This window comes from Oncorhynchus clarkii, chromosome 7, assembly GCF_045791955.1.
Source record: "Oncorhynchus clarkii lewisi isolate Uvic-CL-2024 chromosome 7, UVic_Ocla_1.0, whole genome shotgun sequence".
In the NCBI taxonomy this organism is placed as follows: Eukaryota; Metazoa; Chordata; class Actinopteri; order Salmoniformes; family Salmonidae; genus Oncorhynchus; species Oncorhynchus clarkii.
In genome coordinates this window covers 17,793,131-17,819,830 of record NC_092153.1, presented here as the reverse complement: position 1 = coordinate 17,819,830, position 26,700 = coordinate 17,793,131, and the positions used below count along the sequence as shown (strand labels likewise).

The window sequence follows — 26,700 nt, the reverse complement described above, 5'->3', positions numbered from 1 at the left end:
CATCGGGTTTCATTGTGTTTTTATCCTCAATTATTTTTTGATGTATGTAATGTTTTCTCCTGCTGGAGCAGCCTACTGCTTTTGATTATCCAATACATTTGATCAATCAGTTGATCAACAACTTTATCTTGAGTTGTACCATAGAAATATAATTGACTTGAAACGGGTATTCATTTCAATCTAATATCTCGATGTTATTGGAGATGTGTTTTTTCTATTGATAGTTGTTTTATATTTGTAATATATTCCTGCTTGATTAATGTTGATCATTGCATTTTAAAGAAAATGAGCAGGCTACTGAAAATTACGCCAATTTATTAATCAAATTGCTCAGTTTGATATGACGCATCATCCCATTGAACACTAGGTGGCACCAATGTAACGTTTTTCAAAGGATGTCAGTCAACGACTTCACAAATGGGTAAATGAATCAATGTGCTGTATATCCCATCGCACACATGTGGGCCATGATATAAATGGTTCATGGTTATCTGCTTGTATTTTACAATTTATGAAGTAGGCCATTCGATTACGGTCCCAAATTTCCCTCGTCGATTGCAATAGAGCAAATTAATTACTGTATAGGCTAATTTTATGGGTCAGGCATCAATCCTAGGATCCTTCCTTAATCACATAATACGGACAGAAACAACATAGACAACAATTAAATATGGTAGCCTACGTGCTTTTGTGTGTGGTTAATTTGGATTACAATAGGACCATGGTATAATGGCGTATAATAGCCTACCTAATTCTATAGTGTCCCAAATTAACAGATATCTGTCAACATAGCAACTAGAGCCTACCTCTGTTTTATCCTGAACTTCTCCGGTGTTGTGCGCTCATATTCTATTGAGTGCAAACCGTCCTAAAACAATATTCTGTGGATCATTTTTAAGAATAGGTCGACATGTGTGCAATCTTGGGGCAACGCGCGCCACTGTGGACGAAATCTATATCGTGCTGCGCTTCATTGCCTCACGTGTGCTCCAACTCGTCATGGAGCGCAAATTGCACTCTCCAAGCTTGAGCGCGTGAATGGGAAATCGCTACCCCATGACTAAATTATGTAGGACTGGACAAGGAGGATGCTTACCTTCATTTGAGAAAATCGTCCCAGTTTATATAAGGGTTCACCCTGATATAGCCCGGCAACACTAGATAGAATAATACATTAGGAGCGTATCAAGACTACAGAGAAAGCGAGGAAAGGAAAATATGGACCTAACGGACCAAGGAGCACAAATGGAGCCGCTACTACCCTCGGTAAGGATGTCCCATAGACAACCTACAATAGGCAACCATTGTGTTCTCACTGAAAATGGATTTCATATCGTTGATTGAGAATGCCTTGATGTGGGGATTGAACACACCTGCGTAGATCAGCCTATGTGTGCAATACATTTGAAATAAATCATAGATAGTCTATGTATGTTATTACATCGGTTATTTTATATCATTAGAACATTACAGAACTGTAGTAGGCCTAATATAGGTAAGTAGGTTATAACCTAGTTTTATAGACCGGTTTGCCAAGACAACTGCTTTATCGAAAATATCGAGACATCGTAATATTTGTGATGATCGCTTCACTCTGGACCATCCTGGATCTTTTATTTGTGCTGGACCAATAGACCTGCATTAGTATTGTCATCAACGTGGGCTAATAAAACTCCACAATGTTGATGTTTTTATTGCATAGTCTACTACATCAAGTACCTATAGAATACTGTAATTAGCCTGATTTAGAAAGATATGGTCGTAGTTATTTACCAATTACTAATGCCTCATTTTCTTTATATCCATTAATTTCTCCTCTAATGCCATAGCTGACACATTTTGTTATTGATAAAGGATGATGTAGGCCCATGTCTTGTTGATGCACCTACTGACAGTGGAGGCTGCTGAGGGGAAGACGGCTCACACTAATGGCTGGAACAGAGCAAATGGAATGGCATTAAACCGTGTGTTTGATCTATTTGATACCATTCCACCTATTCCGCTCCGGCCATTACCACGAGCCCGTCCTCCCCAATTAAAGTGCCACCAACCTCCTGTGCCTACTGTGGTTCCAGTTCAATTGGTCCCCTGCTGGATTACCTTACGGTGGAGCCGATTAGAATGTCTGTCATCTTGTTCATCCGGACTCAGAGTCCGAAACATCCCAAATGATAACCAAATACTTCATAGAAGCACTATGGTGAAGTCCTACTCAGTCTGTCTGCCAATCAGTGGTTATGATGCGAAGGAGAGAAGGAAAAGAAGCCATTTAAGAGCTTTGGGACAGAGCCAGGTCCTATAATTGTGGACAGCTGTAAATTCACGGGCCCCATGTTGTTACAGTGGTTTACTACTAGACAGTAGATGTCGGCTCATCTGATATCTGATTGGACCCATTAGGATCTATAGGTGTATTATTAAGGAAAGCCACCGACAGACACCACTCATCAATAAGAACCAGAGTTTTTTTTCTCTCTCTCTCTCACCCTATAGGACATACTCTTTCTATGGTCAATCCACGGTCATAGACAAGACTGATGAATCGTAATCTATACATGTTGAATAGAGACCACACCCAGTGGTGTCCAAAGACTGTGCCTGTTTCAGCGGTCAGGTCCTGTTTAGCATTCCGGTGATGGCTTGTTGAGAAATGGCCGCCGTGCTGGATTCTCGCCTCAAAGCCAGGGAGAGGAGAAATATGGCTTTTGCTCAGACACTGTTGAAAACATTGTTTCCCTTTATGCATAGGTCATTATAAAAAGAAAAAACAAACATGACATTGAAAAACTACATTGATAAAACAGGTCGCCCGTGCGAGCCTACTTAACCAGTGCTGTGGATTGACCACGGGTTGAATATAACATGGGATGCTTTTGGCCACTGACTCACAATGCAGAGTGCAGTGCCCTGTCATCATAACTCTTGGCTGCCTAGCTGTAGCGTGTGTCCTGAATCCCAATGCGTTGCCATAGTTGCTGAAGGTTGTGTGTGGGTATGTGAGGTGATAGTAGGAGCGAGTATTATGTGGAAATCCTCAGTGTATGACAAACAAAAATGGCATGTAAACTTGTATTAGAAACCTGGGGACCGGCAGTGATTGCGTAGCACTCAATGACTTCCAGTGTGAAGATGCGTAGCTAAGCAAGACTGGATTATGCATGGAAACAATGTCCTGTGGATTGATGTTATACTGACCTTGTTACTTACAGGAAATGAGCCCCCAGAGCCATCAGAGCCCTCAGGCACCTCAAGGAGACACGAATGTGGTGAGTACTTCTGCTTTCATACCAAGCCAAGCATGCAGGCTAAGTCCTACTACGTTTGCTCAGTGATTCCTTTTGATTTCCACTATAGATAAAGCCACTTCATGCAGCAAATGTGTAGGCATCCATTTCAAACGGTCTTGGTTATGAATATCACTGAAAATCCATCTGGGCAAGCTTTCGAAGTCCTGAGTCAGACTTGAGATAAGAGCTCCCAACCAAGACTTTCACAGAAATCATTCATTGACATCAATGGGAGACTTCAGCAAAAACTTGAGTCGAGCGCTCCGATTCCACATCAGAAATACATGGTATATATTGGGTAGAGAGAGTGTGTTGGGAGTTAGGGCTGGAGACAGGAGATGGAGAGGGTGTGATGTAGTAAAGATGGGTCTGAATGTTGAGTCCTAAACCTGGGCACAGTGAGCCTGGCTGGTCTTCTGGCTGGATTGGATCTAGTGTGAACAGACGGGGGAGGTCTGTAGAGCAGAGTGGGTATAGCAGGCAGGGCTAGGCCTGTTCTCTTGGACATAATGTTCTTGGATCAGTGGGACATCTCTGTCTGACTGGGTGATCCGACTGTGCAGAGCCAGCCCCACTGCAGCGAGCTAAGTGACTGGACCGACTGTGCAGAGCCAGCCACACTGTAGTGAGCTAAGTGCCTGGACCGACTGTGCAGAGCCAGCCCCACTGTAGCGAGCTAAGTGCCTGGACCGACTGTGCAGAGCCAGCCCCACTGTAGCGAGCTAAGTGCCTGGACCGACTGTGCAGAGCCAGCCCCACTGTAGCGAGCTAAGTGACTGGACCGACTGTGCAGAGCCAGCCCCACTGTAGCGAGCTAAGTGACTGGACCGACTGTGCAGAGCCAGCCCCACTGTAGCGAGCTAAGTGCCTGGACCGACTGTGCAGAGCCAGCCCCACTGTAGCGAGCTAAGTGACTGGACCGACTGTGCAGAGCCAGCCCCACTGTAGCGAGCTAAGTGACTGGACCGACTGTGCAGAGCCAGCCCCACTGTAGCCAGCTAAGTGCCTGGACCGACTGTGCAGAGCCAGCCCCACTGTAGTGAGCTAAGTGCCTGGACCAACTGTGCAGAGCCAGCCCCACTGTAGTGAGCTAAGTGCCTGGACCGACTGTGCTGAGCCAGCCCCACTGTAGTGAGCTAAGTGCCTGGACCGACTGTGCAGAGCCAGCCCCACTGTAGTGAGCTAAGTGCCTGGACCGACTGTGCTGAGCCAGCCCCACTGTAGTGAGCTAAGTGCCTGGACCGACTGTGCTGAGCCAGCCCCACTGTAGTGAGCTAAGTGCCTGGACCGACTGTGTGCCTTTGGATGTTTAATTATAGCAGAGAGAGGGGGAGGAAGAGAGAGAGGGGGAGGGGGTGAGGGAAAGAAGACACAGCTAAGAGAGATGCTAGTGCCTTTCCTTCACATTTCTGATAGTTTCCCCAACAATCATATTTATCATCCGTGCCTAAATTGTTATTGATCCAGTACTACTGCCACTCAGAATGTATGTCATTAGGTAGTGTAGCAGAAGAATCGCTTGAAGCGCTGGGTTCATTTCCAGTACAGCATGTTTCTGCCACAGTGTTCTGCTGACCATGCAGCACAGACAGAGTACAGTAGTGTCCTAGGCAGGACACACACACACACACACACACACACACACACACACACAGAGGATGACTGCAGAGTAGAACCGCCTCATAGCATGTCCCTGTGGATTTGGGATGGATCAGATGTGGCAGGTGCAGCGGTGAGGATTCCTAGGGCTTTTCTCTTCAAACCTCACAGAAGAAGGGTCTGTGTGTGTGTTTTGCTTACCGTGACTTAGCTACAAGCTTCTCTTAGATAAGAGGGGCACAACACCACACAGCCCAGCATCAGTGATGTCAGCAGCTCGCTAATCTCACAGGGGATTGGTGGACGGATGCTTGTCAGAAAACATCGGAGCCCGTCTGGATCAGAGCTGGGCAGTCTGAGCGCTTGTTTGTGTTGCAAAGCTGCTGTCAGGAGGAGGCTGGCTGGCATGGGGAAGAGGAACCGGTGAGAAGAGCCTGGCTCGACCTTTCTGCCAATATCTCCAGCCGACAAACACAGACTCTGTCCAGGGCTTGGATTCTGAGCTTCCATCTTGCGGTCTCTCGACCACTGTACATCCAAGGGGAAATCTCGGGCTTCCTTGCCCACACTGACGCGCCATGTTATCGGGGAGCTTGGACCCCAACTCTAATGGATTTAACTGCCAGGTACGCCTCTGGGTTTAGCCTGTGCCACCTGAGGGAGGTTGGCACATAGGGGTGGCACAAAGAATGGGATGGAAATGCTGGTGATGATCAGGTGGCCTAAACTATTGGTTGTTGCATCACAACATTGTTTGTGTTCATGTAAGAATATATCCTGATTGGAGTTTTAGCCCATATTTGGGGTTATGAAAATATACCACTGCAGACTTATCATGCACACATTCACGTCATCATTTCTCAACAGTGACATTGGACAGAAACACTATACAACATTATTGATGGATAGCAAACGGGCCATTTGACCCTTTCCTGGACACTCTGGCGGATTAACATTGAAGTCACTACAGGGCAGAGTGAATGGCCTCCAGTTCAGTAGTATAGTGTTGGTTAATGCGATGCTTGATCACTGCTGTTGTTCTGCAGTAGAGGCTAGCGGTGCTGCTGATCTCCATGCATAAGAAAAGGTTCTGAGGAGCTACTGACAGATGGGACTCGAGCACTCTCATTTTGCGAGTTGGGGGAGATCGAGCTAGAGATTATACCCACTGCCATGAACCCGACTGATCTTTGAGAGAAGCCAGAGGAAACCAAATGACCTAAACTGTTTGTGTTTGTCTCTGTCTTTGTCCATTTATGGCTACTTCAGAAGTATTGCTGTTTGTTGATGTCTTTTAGGCTTTGGATTAAACTGTGTTGATGTCACAAAGTGAATAGGACATCTGTGATAGATAGGTATGGGTTTGAGAAGCTCTCCTGGGATGCTGATGCTGAGCACACTGCCATTGCCACGGTAACTACGGCCATCTGTAGGGATCAGACGCGTGACGACGTCTGCCCTTATCCAATCCCATGGCTCTGGTGTAAGGGGCTCCGCCCATGCTAATCCACTAGCTGCAGCTATATAGAATCCCCCCGGCTTGAAACACATGTACAGTACTCTCATCCACATTAGACTGATCTACAGTCAGTAATCCTCTATCCCGTAGTTGAGGCTTTGTGAAAGGTCACATGCTATATGCTTCTGACCTGTATAGGTGTTGTTGGTCAAAATAATAAGTAGAGAAGTTCTTTAATGTATACCTCATGGCCTAGATATCCTATGAAGGTAAACGTTGATCATCTCTGCAGGTTCCGTGCGTCACAGAACTCCCTGAGAGACATATGAGGAACGTGGAAATTGGGTCACAAGGCTGGTGTGTGTGTCCTGGAAGGCTGTATTCTCACCGAAACGGCTTCCTGGAAACGGCTCGTGTGAAATCTCCGGGTTGAATTTTCCCCTAGGTACAGATTTAGGATCAGCGTCCCCTCCCCCAATCCTAACCTTAACCATTAGTGGGGGAAAAGCGTAGCTGACCTCAGGTCAGTGTCGAGGGGCAACTTCACCCTACACCCGTGTGAACAGATAGGTCTGTGATTTTTACTGGCAAAGATATGGGTACATAACCCAGGCACACCTTTCGGTCAACATTAGGAGACATCCTCTGTTTATTGTTTCTTAATGAGTTCCATAATACTTCCTCACCCTGAAAGATAACATCAGCAGACCATCTCCTCTAGTGCAGCAGCCAATCATATTGTTCTCTCTGCCAGCGGTCGACCTGAAGTCCCAGGATGTCATTTTGATTTGTAGGTGGTTTACATTTTAAACAAAGACTTTGTTCACAACCGGGATGTGCAACCCTGGCCCTGGGGTTCCAGACTGTGTGTTAGCAGGCCTTTGTTCCAGCCCTGCGTTAACACTTCTGATTCAACTGGTTACAGTGGGTGCATTATCAAACCAGTTCTTGTTCGAACTCAAGAAAACGATGTATTTCCTGTGCTGAAAATCACCGTCTCCTTGAATGCGGTCATTCGAAAATAAAATGCTCAAGGAAAAGGAAATCTCAAGCGAGGTTCTAGAGTGGGTCTCAAAGGAAGGAATTCAAATTCTTATTTACAATGACGGCCTACCCCGTCCAAACCCGGACGATTGGGACTCCCAATCACGGCCGGATGTGATACAGCCTGGAATCGAACCAGGGACTGTAGGGACGCCTCTTGCACTGAGATGCAGTGCCTTACACCGCGGTGCCACTTAGGAGTCCTTAGGAAATCAGACAATTGAAATATATTCATTAGGCACTAATCTATAGATTTCACATGACTGGGCGGGGGGTGCAGCCATGAGTGAGCCTGGGAGGGCATAGGCCTAGCCAATCAGAATTAGTTTTCCCCACAACAAGGTGCACCTGTGTAATGATCATGCTGTTTAATCAGCTTCTTGATATGCCACACCTGTCACGTGGATAGATTATCTTGGCAAATGGTAAATGTTCACTAACAGCGATGTAAACAAATGTGTGCACAAAATTTGAGAGAAATAAGCTATTCGTGCGTATGGAAAATCTCTGGGATTTCTTTACATCTGCTCATGAAACATAGGACCAGTGTATACTACCTCATTTGTCATTACCTCCAAGCCTCCCGTGCTCCTTCATGGGTCGTCCTTTTAACCAGTAGCAGTTAGTACAGCTTATCTAGAGTTTTGATTAGATGGTATATGCTGTAGCTACAAAGTTACTTTTTCGTAGCAAGTTAGGAGCACTTAGGATAATTACCCTAACCTTAACCCTTATCCTAACCCTAAATTTAACCCTTACCCTAACCATTACCCTAACCCTTATTCTCAACCTAACCATAACCCAACCAAGCATTTGCTTATCAACAGATAGAAAACCCAATTAGGTTAGGAAAAAGGTTAGGGTGAGCTAAAATGCTCTCCTAACCTGCTACGAAAAGTAACTTCCGGTGGTAGCTGTACTCCTTTATCGAGGTCAGTTAGCTTCCTCGTGGTCCGACTCCTCTCAGGAAACACAGACTGACTTTGTTGATTCCTAAGGTCACAGTCACACTCACTCCATAATAGTCCATTGATGTCAGATTTCAGAACTCATCAGAATGAGTGGTGACGTGGGGATACAGACTACTAGGTTATCCTGGGTCAGTTGTCGTGTCCCAGGGTTGGGGACTGATTTGGGTCAGTGGTGTATTGTATTGATAGGCTAGCTGGCTGGGGGAATGAAAGCGCCACCTGTGAAACTGTAATTCTATTCCGGGCCACCTGCTGTTTGTAATCCGTAGAGGGATTTTGGTTTCGGAGGCTTTTGGCTTGATTCTTGTTTTTTGTTGCTTCGTCACTGTCACGGAAAAAAATCTACAAAAAGTATGATTTGACAGACAAAACCCGGTAATCAAGTTACTGGAGTAAATAAAACAATTGTGTCAATATTCACTTTTGTACCTTTTCACTTCGTAAAGAACGGGTGTCCTTGATGGTTTGGATTCATGGCAGGAAACCTGTTTACAGTTTTTTTTTAGATGAGATGTTTTCTTGTCACATACGCCGGATCGGTCCTGCGATAGACTAGCGCCCTGTCCAGCAGGAATACTTGTACATCAATCTGCCTCACGCTACAGAAACAGGAGATAGACTCCTGCCTAATGGGCCTTTCTGGCTCGGACAAAGCTTACTTACTAAATAGACGACCGATTCCCCTCCCATCCCATCTCTACCGCCAAATCTGCATATCTATGTAAATATAAGCGTATTGGACGCAGTCCAGATTAAAGGGGAGATTGTTGTAAACTTTAAGGAAATAGTAGGATAAAGCTCTTCCTTGTCCCTGTTCTGTTCAGGGCTCTATGTTCAGGGCTCTATGTCCAGGGCTCTATGTCCAGGGCTCTATGTCCAGGGCTCTATGTCCAGGGCTCTATGTCCAGGGCTCTATGTCCAGAGCTCTATGTCCAGGGCTCTATGTCCAGGGCTATGTCCCAAATGTCCCTACACTGCACAGATGATACATACAGTTAGTCAGCTTGATAGGAAAGAGCAGAGTGCATCAGTGAGCAACACGTGTTGGGACATGGGGGGAGGCTGCTGTAGCCCTGAACTGAATACCAAACAACTGTACGCGTTTCTCCTCCTCTGTCTCTTTCTGTCTCACAGAGAGCCGCTTTAGGATAAGAATAAGACTACACTTTCAGTAAATAGTCAAATGACACAAAACAAATCATGGACAATTGCTGATGGGAAATGCAGAAAATGTAGCTACACGCTGTTTCTACTGCATCTCTGTGGAGTGCATAGAGAACAGGAGAATAAGCCTGGGAACGGCCTTGGTGTTTAGTAAACAGAGAGGAGGAGGGAGAGAAGCCAATGGCAGGCATCTTTCCAAGGTCAACCTTGAACTCGCCAAACGTGGAAATCAGACAGACGTCAAGCTCCTCGTCCTCCTTTGGTTTTCAGACCCGGGCGACAGCAGCTTCCCCTTACCCCTACATGATGTCAAGCTCCTCGTCCTCCTTTGGTTTTCAGTCCCGGGCTACAGCAGCTTCCCCTTCCCCCTACATGATGTCAAGCTCCTCGTCCTCCTTTGGTTTTCAGTCCCAGGCTACAGCAGCTTCCCCTTCCCCCTACATGATGTCAAGCTCCTCGTCCTCCTTTGGTTTTCAGTCCCAGGCTACAGCAGCTTCCCCTTCCCCCTACATGATGTCAAGCTCCTCGTCCTCCTTTGGTTTTCAGTCCCAGGCTACAGCAGCTGTCCCCTACATGTGTTTCTCTGCTCATTCCCATCATGCTGACTAACTGCCTGCAGAACTAGGCCTGGATATGCGTTTGTTAGCGTGTGCATGGTGTGTGCTCATTTCTCTGTGCATTTATGCGTGTGTGTGCGTGCGTGCATGGAGAGCAACTCCCACCTCGCGCTGGCTGCTCTGATGTCGTCACCAGGCAGAGGGCATGATAGGAGCTGATTTAGTCAGTGCTGTGTATATCTCTTTCCAGGGTTAGATCCTGGGATATACACACCTATGGCAAAAGGTTAGCATTTGTGGGGAGATTAAATCTTTGGCGGGAAGCTCTCTCTGCCGCTCTTACATCAGTGTTCTGCAGCCTGCAGGAGATCCTGTCCCCACACCAGGCTATTAATAGATAGAGACAGAAACCTGCTGCAGGCCGGAGATGCTGTCTCATTTGTCAAACTGAACAGAAGACACGGAACACCACTCCGTCCTCCTATTGTCACGTATTAACAAGGTAGGTGGAATCAAGCGCAGAGAGCAGGTGCAGTGAGTCGATAGTTTATTCTCCGGAACAAACACTGAAAACCCGAAAACAGGGTGAAATAATCCAACACAGGATTAAGATATATCGGAGCAAATAGCACAATACGTAATCACTAAAATACATGAAACCAAAACAATCCCGCACGAAACAAGGGCGGGACAACCTACTATAAATAAGGACGTCAATAAACTAAAATACACACAGGTGAAACTAATAAGACAAAACCAACAGACAAACGAAAAAGGGATCGATGGTGGCTAGTAGGACGGTGACGACGACCGCCGAGCACCGCCCGAACAGGCAGGGGAGCCAACTTCGGCGGAAGTCGTGACAGTACCCCCCCCCTGACGCGCGGCCCCCGCAGCGCGCCGCCACCGTCCTCGAGGACGACCCGGAGGACGAGGTGCTGGGCGATCCGGGTGGAGGCGGTGGAAATCACTCAGGAGAGAAGGGTCCAAAATGTCCCTCACCGGAACCCAGCATCTCTCCTCCGGACCGTACCCCTCCCAGTCCACGAGGTACTGTAGGCCCCCCACCCGGCGTCTCGAATCCAGAATGCCCCGAACTGTGTACGCCGGGGACCCCTCGATGTCCAGGGGGGGCGGAGGGACCTCAGGCACCTCACCTTCTTGCAGGGGACCAGCCACCACCGGCCTGAGGAGAGACACATGAAACGAGGGGTTAATACGGTAATACCTAGGAAGTTGTAACCTGTAACACACCTCGTTTATTCTCCTCAGGACTTTAAACGGCCCCACACACTGCGGCCCCAGCTTCCGACAGGGCAGGCGGAGGGACAGGTTCCGGGTCGAGAGCCAGACCCTGTCCCCCGGTGCAAACACGGGGGCCTCACTGCGGTGTTGGTCAGCGCTCCTCTTCTGCCGTTCGCCCGCTAACCGTAGTGAGTCCTGAACGGCTTTCCATGTGTCCTTGGAGCGCTGTACCCATTCCTCCACCGCAGGAGCCTCGGTCTGGCTCTGATGCCATGGAGCCAGGACCGGCTGGTAACCTAGCACACACTCAAAAGGAGACAAGTTAGTTGAGGAGTGGCGTAGGGAGTTCTGAGCTAGTTCAGCCCAGGGAACATACCTTGCCCACTCACCAGGCCGGTCCCGGCAATAGGACCGCAGAAACCTGCCCACCTCCTGATTTACGCGCTCCACCTGCCCATTACTCTCGGGGTGAAAACCTGAGGTTAAGCTGACCGAGACCCCCAGTCTCTCCATAAACGCCCTCCATACTCTGGACGTGAATTGGGGACCCCGATCAGAAACGATGTCCTCAGGCACCCCATAGTGCCGGAAGACATGGGTAAACAAGGCCTCAGCAGTCTGCAGGGCCGTAGGGAGACCGGGCAACGGGATGAGACGACAGGACTTAGAAAACCGATCCACAACGACCAGGATTGTAGTACTTCCCTGGGACGGGGGAAGGTCGGTAAGAAAGTCCACCGATAAGTGTGTCCACGGCCGTTGTGGAACGGGGAGGGGTTGTAATTTCCCTCTAGGCAAGTGCCGAGGAGCCTTGCTCTGAGCACACACGGAGCAGGAGGAGACATAAAATCTCACGTCTTTAGCTAGCGTGGGCCACCAGTATCTCCCTCTCAGACTCCGCACTGTCCTCTCGATGCCCGGATGACCCGAGGAGGGGAGAGTATGAGCCCACCGAATCAGCTTGTCCCGGACCCCCCTCGGTACGTACTGGGTTCCTACTGGACAGTTGGGGGGGGCCGGCTCTGACCGTGAGGCCCCCTCTATCTCTGCGTCCACCTCCCATACCACCGGTGCCACGAGACATGACGGTGAAATGATGGGAGTTAGCTCAACGGGCCGCTCCTCGGTATCATAGAGGCGGGACAGCGCGTCGGCCTTGGTGTTTTTGGAGCCGGGCCGGTATGAGAGGGTAAACCGGAATCTGGTAAAAAACATGGCCCATCTAGCCTGACGTGGATTCATTCTCTTCGCTGCCCGGATATACTCGAGATTACGATGGTCAGTCCAGATGAGAAAGGGGTGTTTAGCCCCCTCAAGCCAATGTCTCCACACCTTCAGAGCCTTGACTACAGCTAACAACTCCCGGTCCCCCACATCATAGTTTCGCTCCGCTGGGCTGAGCTTGCTCGAAAAAAAAGCACAAGGGCGAAGTTTGGGTGGCACGCCCGAGCGTTGGGACAGCACGGCTCCGACCCCAGCCTCGGACGCATCCACCTCCACTATGAACGCTAAAGAGGGGTCCGGATGCGCCAACACGGGTGCATTGGTGAACAGCTCCTTCAAACGAGTGAATGCTCTGCCCGCCTCTGCTGACCAGCGCAAGCGCACCGGTCCTCCCTTCAGCAGCGAGGTGATGGGAGCAGCTACCTGACCAAAACCCCGGATAAACCTCCGGTAGTAATTGGCAAACCCTAAAAACCGCTGCACCTCTTTCACCGTGGTCGGAGTCGGCCAATTACGCACGGCTGTAACGCGGTCATCCTCCATCACCACCCCAGAGGTGGAAATACGATATCCCAGGAAGGAAACGGACTGTTTGAAAAACTCACATTTCTCCGCCTTGCAATACAGATCATGCTCCAGCAGTCGCCCAAGTACCTTACGCACCAGAGACACATGCGCCGCGCGTGTGGCAGAATAGATCAAGATGTCATCGATGTACACTACCACTCCCTGCCCGAGCAGGTCTCGGAGAATCTCGTCTACGAAGGATTGGAAAACGGCTGGAGCATTCTTCAACCCGTATGGCATGACGCGGTACTCATAATGACCAGATGTGGTACTGAATGCAGTTTTCCACTCATCCCCTCCCCGGATACGCACCAGATTATACGCGCTCCTCAGGTCCAGTTTTGTGAAGAAGCGCGCCCCGTGAAATGATTCCACCGCCGTGGCGATGAGAGGTAGTGGGTAACTAAACCCCACTGTGATGGAATTTAGACCTCTATAATCAATGCACGGACGCAGACCTCCATCCTTCTTCTTCACAAAAAAGAAGCTCGAGGAGACGGGTGATGCGGAGGGCCGAATGTACCCCTGTCTCAGTGATTCAGTAACGTATGTTTCCATCGCTACCGTCTCCTCCTGGGACAATGGATACACGTGACTCCTAGGAAGTGCAGCGTTCTCCAGAAGGTTTATCACGCAGTCCTCTCGACGATGAGGTGGTAATTGGGTCGCCTTCCTTTTACTGAAGGCGATAGCCAAATCGGCATATTCAGAGGGAATGCGCACGGTGGAAACTTGGTCTGGACTCTCCACCGTAGTCGCACCAACGGCAACTCCTCTACACCTACCTGAACACTCCTCTGACCACCCCTTAAGAGCCCCCTGTCGCCAGGAAATCACCGGGTTGTGTTGAGCTAACCAGGGAACCCCCAACACCACCGGAAACGCAGGTGAATCTATAAGGAACAGACTAATCTGCTCCTTATGATCCCCCTGCGTTACCATGTCCAGTGGCACCGTAGCCTCCCTAATCACTCCTGACCCTAATGGTCGGCTATCTAATGCGTGCACGGGGAAAGGTTGATCTACCGACACCAGGGGAATCCCTAGCCTTAACGCAAGCCCACGATCCATGAAATTCCCAGCTGCGCCTGAATCGACTAGCGCCTTATGCTGTAGAGAGGGGAAAAACCCAGGGAAAGAAATCAAAACATACACATGACCGACAGGAGGCTCTGGGTGAGTCTGGTGCTTACTCACCTGGGGTGATCGAGCAGTGCTCCGCCTGCCATCCCGACTCCCAGACGAGTTCCTCCAGCACCGGTCTGACGTGTGCCCTCGTCGACCACAACTGGTGCAGGAGGACACTCCTCCTCCGGTCTCCCTCGAAGCTGCCCCTCCTAATTCCATAGGGATAGGGACAGGAGGGCTGGGAAGTGGAAACGACAGGGCCTGATCCGAACGCCCGCGAGCAGCCAGCAGATTGTCGAGACGGATAGCCAAGTCAATGAGCTCATCCAGTGTGCAGGTGGTGTCCCGACATGCCAGCTCCCTGCGGACGTCCTCCCTGAGACTGCATCTGAAATGGTCGACCAAGGCCCTGTCGTTCCATCCTGCTCCTGCGGCCAGGGTCCTGAACTCCAGAGCAAAGTCCTGAGCGCTCCTCGTCTCCTGCCGCAGGTGGAACAGCCGTTCACCCGCCGCCCGACCCTCTGGTGGATGGTCAAAAACAGCTCGGAATCGGCGGGTGAACTCTGGGTAATTATCCCTCGCCGAGTCCGGGCCATTCCATACTGCGTTGGCCCACTCGAGGGCTCGCCCAGTCAAGCAGGAGACGAGGGCGCTCACGCTCTCCTCTCCAGAGGGAGCAGGACGCACGGTAGCCAGGTATAACTCCAGTTGAAGGAGGAAACCCTGGCACCCAGCCGCCGTTCCGTCATACTCCCGTGGGAGTGTCAACCGCAGAGCCCCGGAGCCAGATGTGGTCACAGGAACAGGAGGTGCTGGAGAAGGGGGTGCTAGTGATGATGTGGGAAGACCACTCCTCTCCCATCGATCCATCCTCTCCATCATTTGGTCCATGGCAGAACCAATCCGATGGAGCACGCTGGTGTGGTGGAGGACTCTCTCCTCCATCGATGGGAGAGGAGACGCGGCTGCTCCTGCTGATTCCATGGGTGGTGCGGGATTCTGTCACGTATTAACAAGGTAGGTGGAATCAAGCGCAGAGAGCAGGTGCAGTGAGTCGATAGTTTATTCTCCGGAACAAACACTGAAAACCCGAAAACAGGGTGAAATAATCCAACACAGGATTAAGATATATCGGAGCAAATAGCACAATACGTAATCACTAAAATACATGAAACCAAAACAATCCCGCACGAAACAAGGGCGGGACAACCTACTATAAATAAGGACGTCAATAAACTAAAATACACACAGGTGAAACTAATAAGACAAAACCAACAGACAAACGAAAAAGGGATCGATGGTGGCTAGTAGGACGGTGACGACGACCGCCGAGCACCGCCCGAACAGGCAGGGGAGCCAACTTCGGCGGAAGTCGTGACACCTATAGTGGTCCCGGCACAGAGAAAGACAGTTGGCGTTCTAGGATTTATTGACCGCTTTTCTCATCATGTTGATCTAACGAGACTTCAACATCAATTCATGAGCAAGTCTCTGTTAAGATGGTGTTGTGGGATCAGTGGTAGAGTCCTCTCCATTCTAACTCCCTCGGATCAGGAAGTGAATTGAAATTTGATTCATTAATAAAATGAGTATCATGTAAGTTGAGTGAATGACACTTCTACTTCTGAATTCACTGAATTCACTGAATGGAAATTGAATTGACACTCAACCCTGAAGAGGATAACAAATATTTGATCAGACCCAGAATTTATAACAAGACGTTCTCGTAGGTTATTTCATTGTTGTTATATCAGACCAAACATTTTTCTCACGGGCTAGCAGCCAGGGAGCAGGAGGTGGGGGATTTCATTATGGTGTCACTGAGAACGAGGGGATTTCCCAGGGGGCCGTGGGTCCTCCTGGGGATAGAAGCAGCAGGGTCTGCCCCTGGTCACCCTTCACATTTCTCCAAGGGTGGTCTCTCGCGCTCCACACTCTGCTATGACAGCCATACTGCCTGATAAATCGAATGGGTATACATGACAGTTTTGCCCTACACCATTGAATAAACAAAAATATGTATTTATGACTTTTTAAATTCCGTGCCCGACACCAAAGGGACTCTGGTTAGGATGTCTTTCTTTCTTTCATACTTTCATTCTTTAATTCATTCCTCTTTTGATGCTTCTTCCCACAGCCTCTATACTAGAGATCTCAGTCAGACTGTTTCAGCTGTGTATGTGTAACAGTATAAGTTTAAACCGTCCCCTCGCCCATACCCGGGCGCGAACTAGGGACCTTCTGCACACATCAACAACTGACACCCACGAAGCATCGTTACCCATCGCTCCACAAAAGCCGCGGCCCTTGCAGAGCAAGGGGAACTACTACTTCAAGGTCTCAGAGCAAGTGACGTCACCGATTGAAACGCTATTTAGCGCACACTGCTAACTAAGCTAGCCGTTTCACATCCGTTACACTCACCCCCCTTTTGACCTTCCTCCTTTTTTCCGCAGCAACCAGTAATCCGGGTCAACAGCATCAATGTAACAGTATAATTTTAAACAGTCCCCTCGCCCATACCCGGGCGCGAACCAGGGACCCTCTGCACACATCAACAACAGTCACCCACGAAGCATCGTTACCCATCGCTCCACAAAAGCCGCGGCCCTTGCAGAGCAAGGGGAACTACTACTTCAAGGTCTCAGAGCAAGTGACGTCACCGATTGAAACGCTATTTAGCGCACACTGCTAACTAAGCTAGCCGTTTCACATCCGTTACATATGTGGAAACAGCTTTGCTTGTGTCCGACTTCTAAGATAATCATTGAGCACACTGACACTGCCCACATGATGGGTCAGTGGCCCATTCCTTGAAGCAAGATGTAAATGACTTGACATCCAATATCACATTCACAAACAAACCAGCGCTGAAAACGTTTGTATACTTTCTATTGGTAATTCCTTGATCTCCATCTGTCTAGGAGAAATCACCCTCCTGAGACTGAGACTGTCTAATGTGATGTCTAAGCCCACCCGACCACAACCCACCCATCCCCACCACCATCTGTCCAGAACATTCCCATGATCCTCTAGGCTCAGTCACATGGGCGTCCATGTGTGGGTGCCTCCTCCCTCCAGCAACCTGGCCTGGGCTAGCCTAATCTTCTTCAGCACCCAGGACTGGCAGTGTAGGACGTCTTTGATTGGTCTGTAGCCACAGTCATCCAGTCACGGGATGCGTATGTAATGGAATTGTATTCCCTGTATAGTGCACTGCTTTTGACCAGCATTCTAAATGGAATGCAGAAAATACACAGTCTTTTGTAATACTGTCCAGATTGATCTGAACTGCATAGATGCTTCACATTTGACTTCTGTGGTATCATTTTGTTATGTTAATAGGCTCTGGTATCTTACCTTTGGAAGCTGTGGCATAGAGCCAGTGTCCAGGGGCGGGTTCTGAGGTGCTTCCACCAGCTGCAGGCCTGAAAACATCAACGAGTTCTAGAATTAAGCAACGTGATAGGAATAATACAACCACTATTATCTGTAGCTCATTTCCATGCCTGTTGTATTACTAATACACTGCTGTCGTATCTACACCGTCTAACCAAAGTGCTGTAGATTCACTGTCTCCCAATCACGTTGAGTGCTGATTACATTCTAGTCTGATTAGATTGTCAAATGATGCAATATGGAAAAGCTCAGCAGTGACCGGAAATGATTTGAGTGTAGCATTGACTTGTGCTCAGAGATGATTGTGAATGAAGTGTGGCTGATTACCAAAGGGAATTAACTAGCATTACTCGGCATCTGTGAGTATAGCCCTGCCTCTCATATTTTACCAGCTTACCGCTGGCACCCAGAACCTCCTATGTCACCTCATGTTATTTGGCAAAAAGATTAAGCCAACAACCCTCTGGACAGAAACATGTTATTTTGGGAACACTCACTAAGCGAATAGTACATAGACACAGTATAAATGCACGCACGCACACACACACATATGGGGCAGTGAGGCAAAAAAGTATTTAGTCAGCCACCAATTGTGCAAGTTCTCCCATTTAAAAAGATGAGAGAGGCCTGTAATTTTCATCATAGGTACACTTCAACTATGACAGACAAAAGTAGGGAAAAAAAATCCAGAAAATCACATTGTAGGATTTTTTATGAATTTATTTGCAAATTATGGTGGAAAATAAGTATTTGGTCACCTACAAACAAGCAAGATTTCTGGCTCTCACAGACCTGTAACTTCTTCTTTAAGAGGCTCCTCTGTCCTCCACTCGTTACCTGTATTAATGGCACCTGTTAGAACTTGTTATCAGTATAAAAGACACCTGTCCACAAGTTCAAACAGTCACACTCCAAACTCCACTATGGCCAAGACCAAAGAGCTGTCAAAGGACACCAGAAACAAAATTATAGACCTGCACCAGGCTGGGAAGACTGAATCTGCAATAGGTAAGCAGCTTGGTTTGAAGAAATCAACTGTGGGAGCAATTATTAGGAAATGGAAGACATACAAGACCACTGATAATCTCCCTCGATCTGGGGCTCCACGCAAGATCTCACCCCGCGGGGTCAAAATGATCACAAGAACGATGAGCAAAAATCCCAGAACCACACGGGGGGACCTAGTGAATGACCTGCAGAGAGCAGGTACCAAAGTAACAAAGCCTACCATCATTAACACACTACGCCGCCAGGGACTCAAATCCTGCAGTGCCAGACGTGTCCCCCTACTTAAGCCAGTACATGTCCAGGCCCGTCTGAAGTTTGCTAGAGAGCATTTGGATGATCCAGAAGAAGATTGGGAGAATGTCATATGGTCAGATGAAACCAAAATATAACTTTTTGGTAAAAATTCAACTCGTCGTGTTTGGAGGACAAAGAATGCTGAGTTGCATCCAAAGAACACCATACCTACTGTGAAGCATGGGGGTGGAAACATCATGCTTTGGGGCTGTTTTTCTGCAAAGGGACCAGGACGACTGATCTGTGTAAAGGAAAGAATGAATGGGGCCATGTATCGTGAGATTTTGAGTGAAAACCTCCTTCCATCAGCAAGGGCATTGAAGATGAAACGTGGCTGGGTCTTTCAGCATGACAATGATCCCAAACACACCGCCCGGGCAACGAAGGAGTGGCTTTGTAAGCAGCATTTCAATGTCCTGGAGTGGCCCTAGCCAGTCTCCAGATCTCAACCCCATAGAAAATCTTTGGAGGGAGTTGAAAGTCCGTGTTGCCCAGCAACAGCCCCAAAACATCACTGCTCTAGAGGAGATCTGCATGGAGGAATGGGCCAAAATACCAGCAACAGTGTGTGAAAACCTTGTGAAGACTTACAGAAAACGTTTGACCTCTGTCATTGCCAACAAAGGGTATATAACAAAGTATTGAGATAAACTTTTGTTGTTGACCAAATACTTATTTTCCACCATTATTATTTGCAAATAAATTCATTAAAAATCCTACAATGTGATTTTCTGCATTTTTTTTCTCATTTTGTCTGTCATAGTTGAAGTGTACCTATGATGAAAATTACAGGCCTCTCATCTTTTTAAGTGGGAGAACATGCAGAATTGGTGGCTGACTAAATACTTTTTTGCCCCACTGTATATATATATATACAGTGCCTTGCGAAAGTATTCGGCCCCCTTGAACTTTGCGAACTTTTGCCACATTTCAGGCTTCAAACATAAAGATATAAAACTGTATTTTTTAGTGAAGAATCAACAACAAGTGGAACACAATCATGAAGTGGAACAACACTTATTGGATATTTCACACTTTTTTAACAAATCAAAAACTGAAAAATTGGGCGTGCAAAATTATTCAGCCCCTTTACTTTCAGTGCAGCAAACTCTCTCCAGAAGTTCAGTGAGGATCTCTGAATGATCCAATGTTGACCTAAATGACTAATGATGATAAATACAATCCACCTGTGCGTAATCAAGTCTCCGTATAAATGCACCTGCACTGTGATAGTCTCAGAGGTCCGTTAAAAGCGCAGAGAGCATCATGAAGAACAAGGAACACACCAGGCAGGTCCGAGATACTGTTGTGAAGAAGTTTAAAGCCGGATTTGGATACAAAAATATTTCCCAAGCTTTAAACATCCCAAGGAGCACTGTGCAAGCGATAATATTGAAATGGAAGGAGTATCAGACCACTGCAAATCTACCAAGACCTGGCCGTCCCTCTAAACTTTCAGCTCATACAAGGAGAAGACTGATCAGAGATGCAGCCAAGAGGCCCATGATCACTCTGGATGAACTGCAGAGATCTACAGCTGAGGTGGGAGACTCTGTCCATAGGACAACAATCAGTCGTATATTGCACACATCTGGCCTTTATGGAAGAGTGGCAAGAAGAAAGCCATTTCTTAAAGATATCCATAAAAAGTGTTGTTTAAAGTTTGCCACAAGCCACCTGGGAGACACACCAAACATGTGGAAGAAGGTGCTCTGGTCAGATGAAACCAAAATTGAACTTTTTGACAACAATGCAAAACGTTATGTTTGGCGTAAAAGCAACACAGCTCATCACCCTGAACACACCATCCCCACTGTCAAACATGGTGGTGGCAGCATCATGGTTTGGGCCTGCTTTTCTTCAGCAGGGACAGGGAAGATGGTTAAAATTGATGGGAAGATGGATGGAGCCAAATACAGGACTATTCTGGAAGAAAACCTGATGGAGTCAAAAGACCTGAGACTGGGACGGAGATTTGTCTTCCAACAAGACAATGATCCAAAACATAAAGCAAAATCTACAATGGAATGGTTCAAAAATAAACATATCCAGGTGTTAGAATGGCCAAGTCAAAGTCCAGACCTGAATCCAATCGAGAATCTGTGGAAAGAACTGAAAACTGCTGTTCACAAATGCTCTCCATCCAACCTCACTGAGCTCGAGCTGTTTTGCAAGGAGGAATGGGAAAAAAATTCAGTCTCTCGATGTGCAAAACTGATAGAGACATACCCCAAGCGACTTACAGCAGTAATCGCAGCAAAAGGTGGCGCTACAAAGTATTAACTTAAGGGGGCTGAATAATTTTGCACGCCCAATTTTTCAGTTTTTGATTTGTTAAAGTTTGAAATATCCAATAAATGGCGTTCCACTTCATGATTGTGTCCCACTTGTTGTTGATTCTTCACAAAAAAATACAGTTTTATATCTTTATGTTTGAAGCCTGAAATGTGGCAAAAGGTTGCAAAGTTCAAGGGGGCCGAATACTTTCGCAAGGCACTGTATATACAGTTGAAGTCGGAATTTTACTTACACCGTAGCAAAATACATCTAAACTCAGTTTTTCACAATTCCTGACATTTAATCTTGGTAAAAATTCCATGTCTTAGGTCAGTTAGGATCACCACTTTATTTTAAGAATGTGAAATGTCAGAATAATAGTAGAGAGAATGATTTATTTCAGCTTTTTTTTCTTTCATCACATTCCCAGTGGGTCAGAAGTTTACATACACGCAATTAGTATTTGGTAGCATTGCCTTTAAATTGTTTGACTTGGGTCAAACGTTTCGGGTAGCCTTCCACAAGCTTCCCACAATAAGTTGGGTGAATTTTGGCCTATTCCTCCTGACAGAGCTGGTGTAACTGAGTCAGGTTTGTAGGCCTCCTTGCTCGCACATGCTTTTTCAGTTCTGCCCACAAATGTTCTATATGATTGAGGTCAGGGCTTTGTGATGGCCACTTCAATACATTGACTTTGTTGTCCTTAAGCCATTTTGCCACAACTTTGGAAGTATGCTTGGGATCATTGTCCATTTGTAAGACCAATTTGCGACCAAGCTTTTACTTTTGGACTGATGTCTTGAGATATTGCTTTAATATATCCACATACATTTCCCTGCCTCATGATACCATCTATTTTGTGAAGTGCACCAGTCCCTCCTGCAGCAAAGCACCCCTACAACATGATGCTGCCACCCCCGTGCTTCATGGTTGAGATAGTGTTCTTCAGCTTGCAAGCCTCCCCCTTTTTCCTCCAAACATAACGATGGTCATTATGGCCAAACAGTTCTATTGTTGTTTCATCAGACCAGAGGACATTTCTCCAGAAAGTATGATCTTTGTCCCCATGTGCAGCTGCAAACCGTAGTCTGGCTTATTTTTAATGGTGGTTTTGGAGCAGTGGCTTCCTCCTTGCTGAGTGGGCTTTCAGGTTACTCTGATATAGGACTCGTTTTATTGTGATATAGATACTTTTGTACCGGTTTCCTCCAGCATCTTCACAAGGTCCTTTGCTGTTGTTCTGGGATTGATTTGCACTTCTCACACCAAAGTACGTTCATCTCTAGGAGACAGAACCCGTCTCCTTCCTGAGCGGCATGACGGCTGAGTGGTCCCATGGTGTATATACAGTGGGGAGAACAAGTATTTGATACACTGCCGATTTTGCTGGTTTTCCTACTTACAAAGCATGTAGAGGTCTGTAATTTGTATCATAGGTAGACCTCTACGTGCTTTGTAAGTAGGAAAACCTGCAAAATCGGCAATGGATTAAATACTTGTTCTCCCCACTGTACTTGCATACTATTGTTTGTACAGATGAACATGGTATCTTCAGGCTTTTGGAAATTGCTCCCAAGGATGAACCAGACTTGTGGAGGTCTACTATTGTTTTTCTGAGGTGTTGGCTGATTTCTTTTGATTTTCCCATGATGTCAAGCAAAGGGGCACTGAGTTCGAAGGTAGGCCTTGAAATACATCCACAGGTACACCTCCAATTGACTCAAATTATGTCAATTAGCCTATCAGAAGCTTCTGAAGCCATGACATAATTTTCTGGAATTTTCCAAGCTGTTTAAAGGCAAGGTCAACTTCAAGTGTATGTAAACTTCTGACCCACTGGAATTGTGGTACAGTGATACATTTGAGTGAAATAATCTGTCTGTTAACAATTGTTGGAAAAATGACTTGTGTCGTGCACAAAGTGGATGTCCTAACCGAGTTGCCAAAACTATAGTTTGTTAACAAGATGTTTGTGGAATTGTTGAGAAACGAGTTTTAATGACTCCAACCTAAGTGTCTGTAAACTTCCGACTTCAATTGTATGTGCGTGGGGTTGAGGGTCTCAGAGGGTTGATGGGGTGTGTGTGTGTGTGTATATGTATGTGTGTGTGTTTGTGTGTGTGTGTGTGTGTATTTAAAAAAAGCCAGACTACACACACACACACCATCAACCCTCTGAGACCCTCGACCCCATAACCCTCCTACAACAATCCTAGCCATTTTCAGGATGGTCTGTTGGGTCAACAACAGTGTTCCTCTCGGCAGCTGTGTGAGAGTCAGTATATACCTGACCACACGCATGAGGAAGCATCCTTGTAAAAAAACAACAAACGGGACTAAAACAATAAAGCTATCTGGGTAGTCAGGGAACATGAATTCATAAAAATTGTGATTGGCCACATTAGTTGCCATGGTGACTGTCTGATGAAGTTAGCCTCATGAAGCTGCTGTGTTTATTTAAGGATTCATCCTCTTGCAGCAGGAGGAAGGCAGGACGCCAGAGGCCTGTTATATAAGAGTTGTGGCTTTAAAAAAAATTCAAATGTGGTTCTATGTACAGAATGGTCACTGGGACAAATTCCCCACTGGTGTGTTTGGCCCGTGAAAAAAACACCACTCTGAGCTTTTTCTGTGAAAATCTCTTGATGTGCAAAAGAATGGTTCTCTTTATACTGTAAATACATGTGCATATTAAGTCGTTCTGACCATGATAGTTCGTTGGTGATGTGGACACCAAGGAACTTGAAACTCTCGACCCGCTCCACTACAGCCCCGTCGATGTTAATGGGGGCCTTATCGGCCCGACTTCATCTCTCTCTCTCTTCTCTCACCGCTCCCCTCTCTCTCCCCTCTCTTTCGCTCTCCCTCTCTTTATATCTCTCTCTCTCCTCTCTCTCTCTGCTCTCTCTTTCTCTCTCTCTTCTCTCACCTCTCCCCTCTCTCTCTTTTGCTCTCCCTCTATCTTTATATCTCCCCCTCTCTCTCTCTCTTCTCTCACCGCTCCTCTCTCTCTCTCTCTCTCTCTCTTCTCTCACCGTTCCCCTCTCTCTCCCCTCTCTCTCTTTCGCTCTCCCTCTATCTTTATCTCTCTCTCTCCCCCCTCTCTCCCCTCTCTCTCCCCTCTCTCTCTCTCTCTCTCTCTCTCTCTATCTCTTCTCTCACCAATCCCCTCTCTCTCCCCTCTCTCTTTCGCTCTCCCTCTATCTTTATATCTCTCTCTCTCCCCTCTATCTTTATCTCTCTCTCCCCTCTCTCTCTCTTCTCTCACCGCTCCCCTCTCTCCCCTCTCTCTTTCGCTCTCCCTCTCTTTATATCTCTCTCTCTCCTCTCTCTCTCCCCTCTCTCTTTCTCTCTTCTCTCACCTCTCCCCTCTCTCTCTTTCGCTCTCCCTCTATCTTTATATCCCCCCCCCCTCTCTCTCTCTTCTCTCACCGCTCCCCTCTCTCTCCCCCTCTCTCTCTCTCTCTCTTTCTCTCTCCTCTCACCGCTCCCCTCTCTCTCCCCCTCTTTCTCTCTCTCTCTTCTCTCACCTCTCCCCCTCTCTCTCTCTCTCTCTTTCTCTCTTTCTTCTCTCACCATTCCCCTCTCTCTCTTTCGCTCTCCCTCTATCTTTATATCTCTATCTCTCCCCTCTCTCTCTCTCTCTCTCTCTCTCTCTCTCTCTCTCTCTTCTCTCACCGCTCCCCTCTCTCTCTTTCGCTCTCCCTTTATATCTCTCTCTCTCCCCTCTCTCTTTCGCTCTCCCTCTATCTTCATCTCTCTCCCCCCTCTCTCTCTCCCCTCTCTCTCTCTCTCTTCTCTCACCGCTCCCCTCTCTCTCCCGTCTCTCTCTTTCGCTCTCCCTTTATATCTCTCTCTCTCCCCTCTCTCTCTCTCTCTTCTCTCACCGCTCCCCTCCCTCTCCCCTCTCTCTCTTTCTCTCTCTCTTCTCTCACCGCTCCCCTCTCTCTCCCCTCTCTCTCTTTCGCTCTCCCTCTATCTTTATTTCTCTCTCTTCTCTCACCGCTCCCCTCTCTCTCCCTTCTCTCTCTTTCGCTCTCCCTCTATCTTTATCTCTCTCTCTCCCCTCTCTCTCTCTTTATCGTTCTCTCTCTCTCTCTCTCTCTCTCTCTCTCTCTCTCTCTCTCTCTCTGTCTTCTATAGAGGACTGATGAGGAGGCGGTGCTGGACAGAGGGGGCACTCGCTCCATGCTCAACACCAACTTTGAGAAGGAGGAGCTGGAAGGTGAGTCAACATTAACAGCTTAAGGGATGCATCTCAATTAGTCTAAACCGGCTTTCTCCCCTTGTCTCCACCTCTACCTAACCATATTCTGCTTTTACATAGTCTGTGACTTCATATCACTTATGGGTGGAAGGAGAAGACACAAGTAGACAAGGACCGGGAGCAGGTTTAGGAAACTGGGATGCACCCTGTGACCTTTCTCAGACACTCATGGTTGCCATGATGATTTGTTCTGCCTGCAGTGGAAACTGTGACACTGTATTTGCTCTGGTGTAGTATTCCCTGCTGCCCCATAAGGAGAACCTATGGATTTGTGAGAGAGGACACTGTAGTGAAAACAGGGAATACACACACACACAAACGCAATCATGTTTAATACGCGTGCCACTTTCATGCCACAGAGAGCAGGATGGGAGAGAACAGACGTTCCATCACACTCGGAAGTTCACAGGCGTGAGGGATGTTGTGCTATTTTTAGAGAAAACCTCCCATCTTGACTCACAGACTGTAAGCTGCAGCCAGGGTCCTCCGGGGTCCTCAGTGTTTCAACCAGGCATGTCCTAGGCTGCCCTAATGTCTTTCATAATAGTCTCTACGACACATTCAAAGGGAGATATACTCTATTGCACTGTGATATACCATGTTAGATGTTTTGTTGATGTCAGTGTGTTGCCGGCTGACTCAGAGATTCATTTTGTTGTTGTTGTTGTGACTGTAACAGGCCACACGCTAAGGCTGTCACACAAGACGTTTCAGGGAGACATATTGCTAGAATCATCCTGTCCTTGACTTACTGCCTTAGTTTTTGGGTATGGTTGTTTTTGTTAAACAGTACTTCCACTGAGTAGTGCAGTTAGAGCAGGCCTGGAGGTAAGGACAGAGATATGACAGAGAGATGAGTGGCCAGGGTCTTGTCCATGTCACCATGTGCACCCCAGCTCTCCCAGAGTTGGTTTGAGACCTATAGGGCAGGCCATTTTGGTTGTTCTAGCTCAGCACTGGAGTCAGGATAGATTATGCTCACCATGGCAGAGAGAGAAAGAAAGGAACAGGGAAGAGAGTGTGGCATATAATGAGGGAGAGAGAAAGATGGAGGGGGGGGGGTGGGGTTGTGAGGACGAGAGAGAGTGCGAAAGGGTGTGTTATCATTGCAGTGCTTCAGTATTTCATTTCCAGCTGATACTAAATTGTCAATTATCTTGCATGAATCTGGCCCAAGTGATTTTTTTTCTTCCATCAGGACCCTGCGTCT

At 47.5% G+C, this 26,700-nt stretch overlaps 1 protein-coding gene across 1 annotated transcript in view; it reads left to right on the top strand.

Moving 5' to 3' along the window:
- The first annotated feature begins 1,071 nt into the window (after positions 1-1,071).
- The window catches only part of LOC139412996 (sodium-driven chloride bicarbonate exchanger-like), a 43,501-nt gene continuing 17,872 nt past the window's right edge, over positions 1,072-26,700 (top strand). Inside the window, exons 1-3 of the mRNA XM_071159944.1 lie at positions 1,072-1,266; positions 3,210-3,266; positions 25,367-25,448. Coding sequence (XP_071016045.1) covers positions 1,219-1,266; positions 3,210-3,266; positions 25,367-25,448 — 187 coding nt within the window. The 5' untranslated portion in view covers positions 1,072-1,218. The remainder of the gene's footprint in view (positions 1,267-3,209; positions 3,267-25,366; positions 25,449-26,700) is intronic.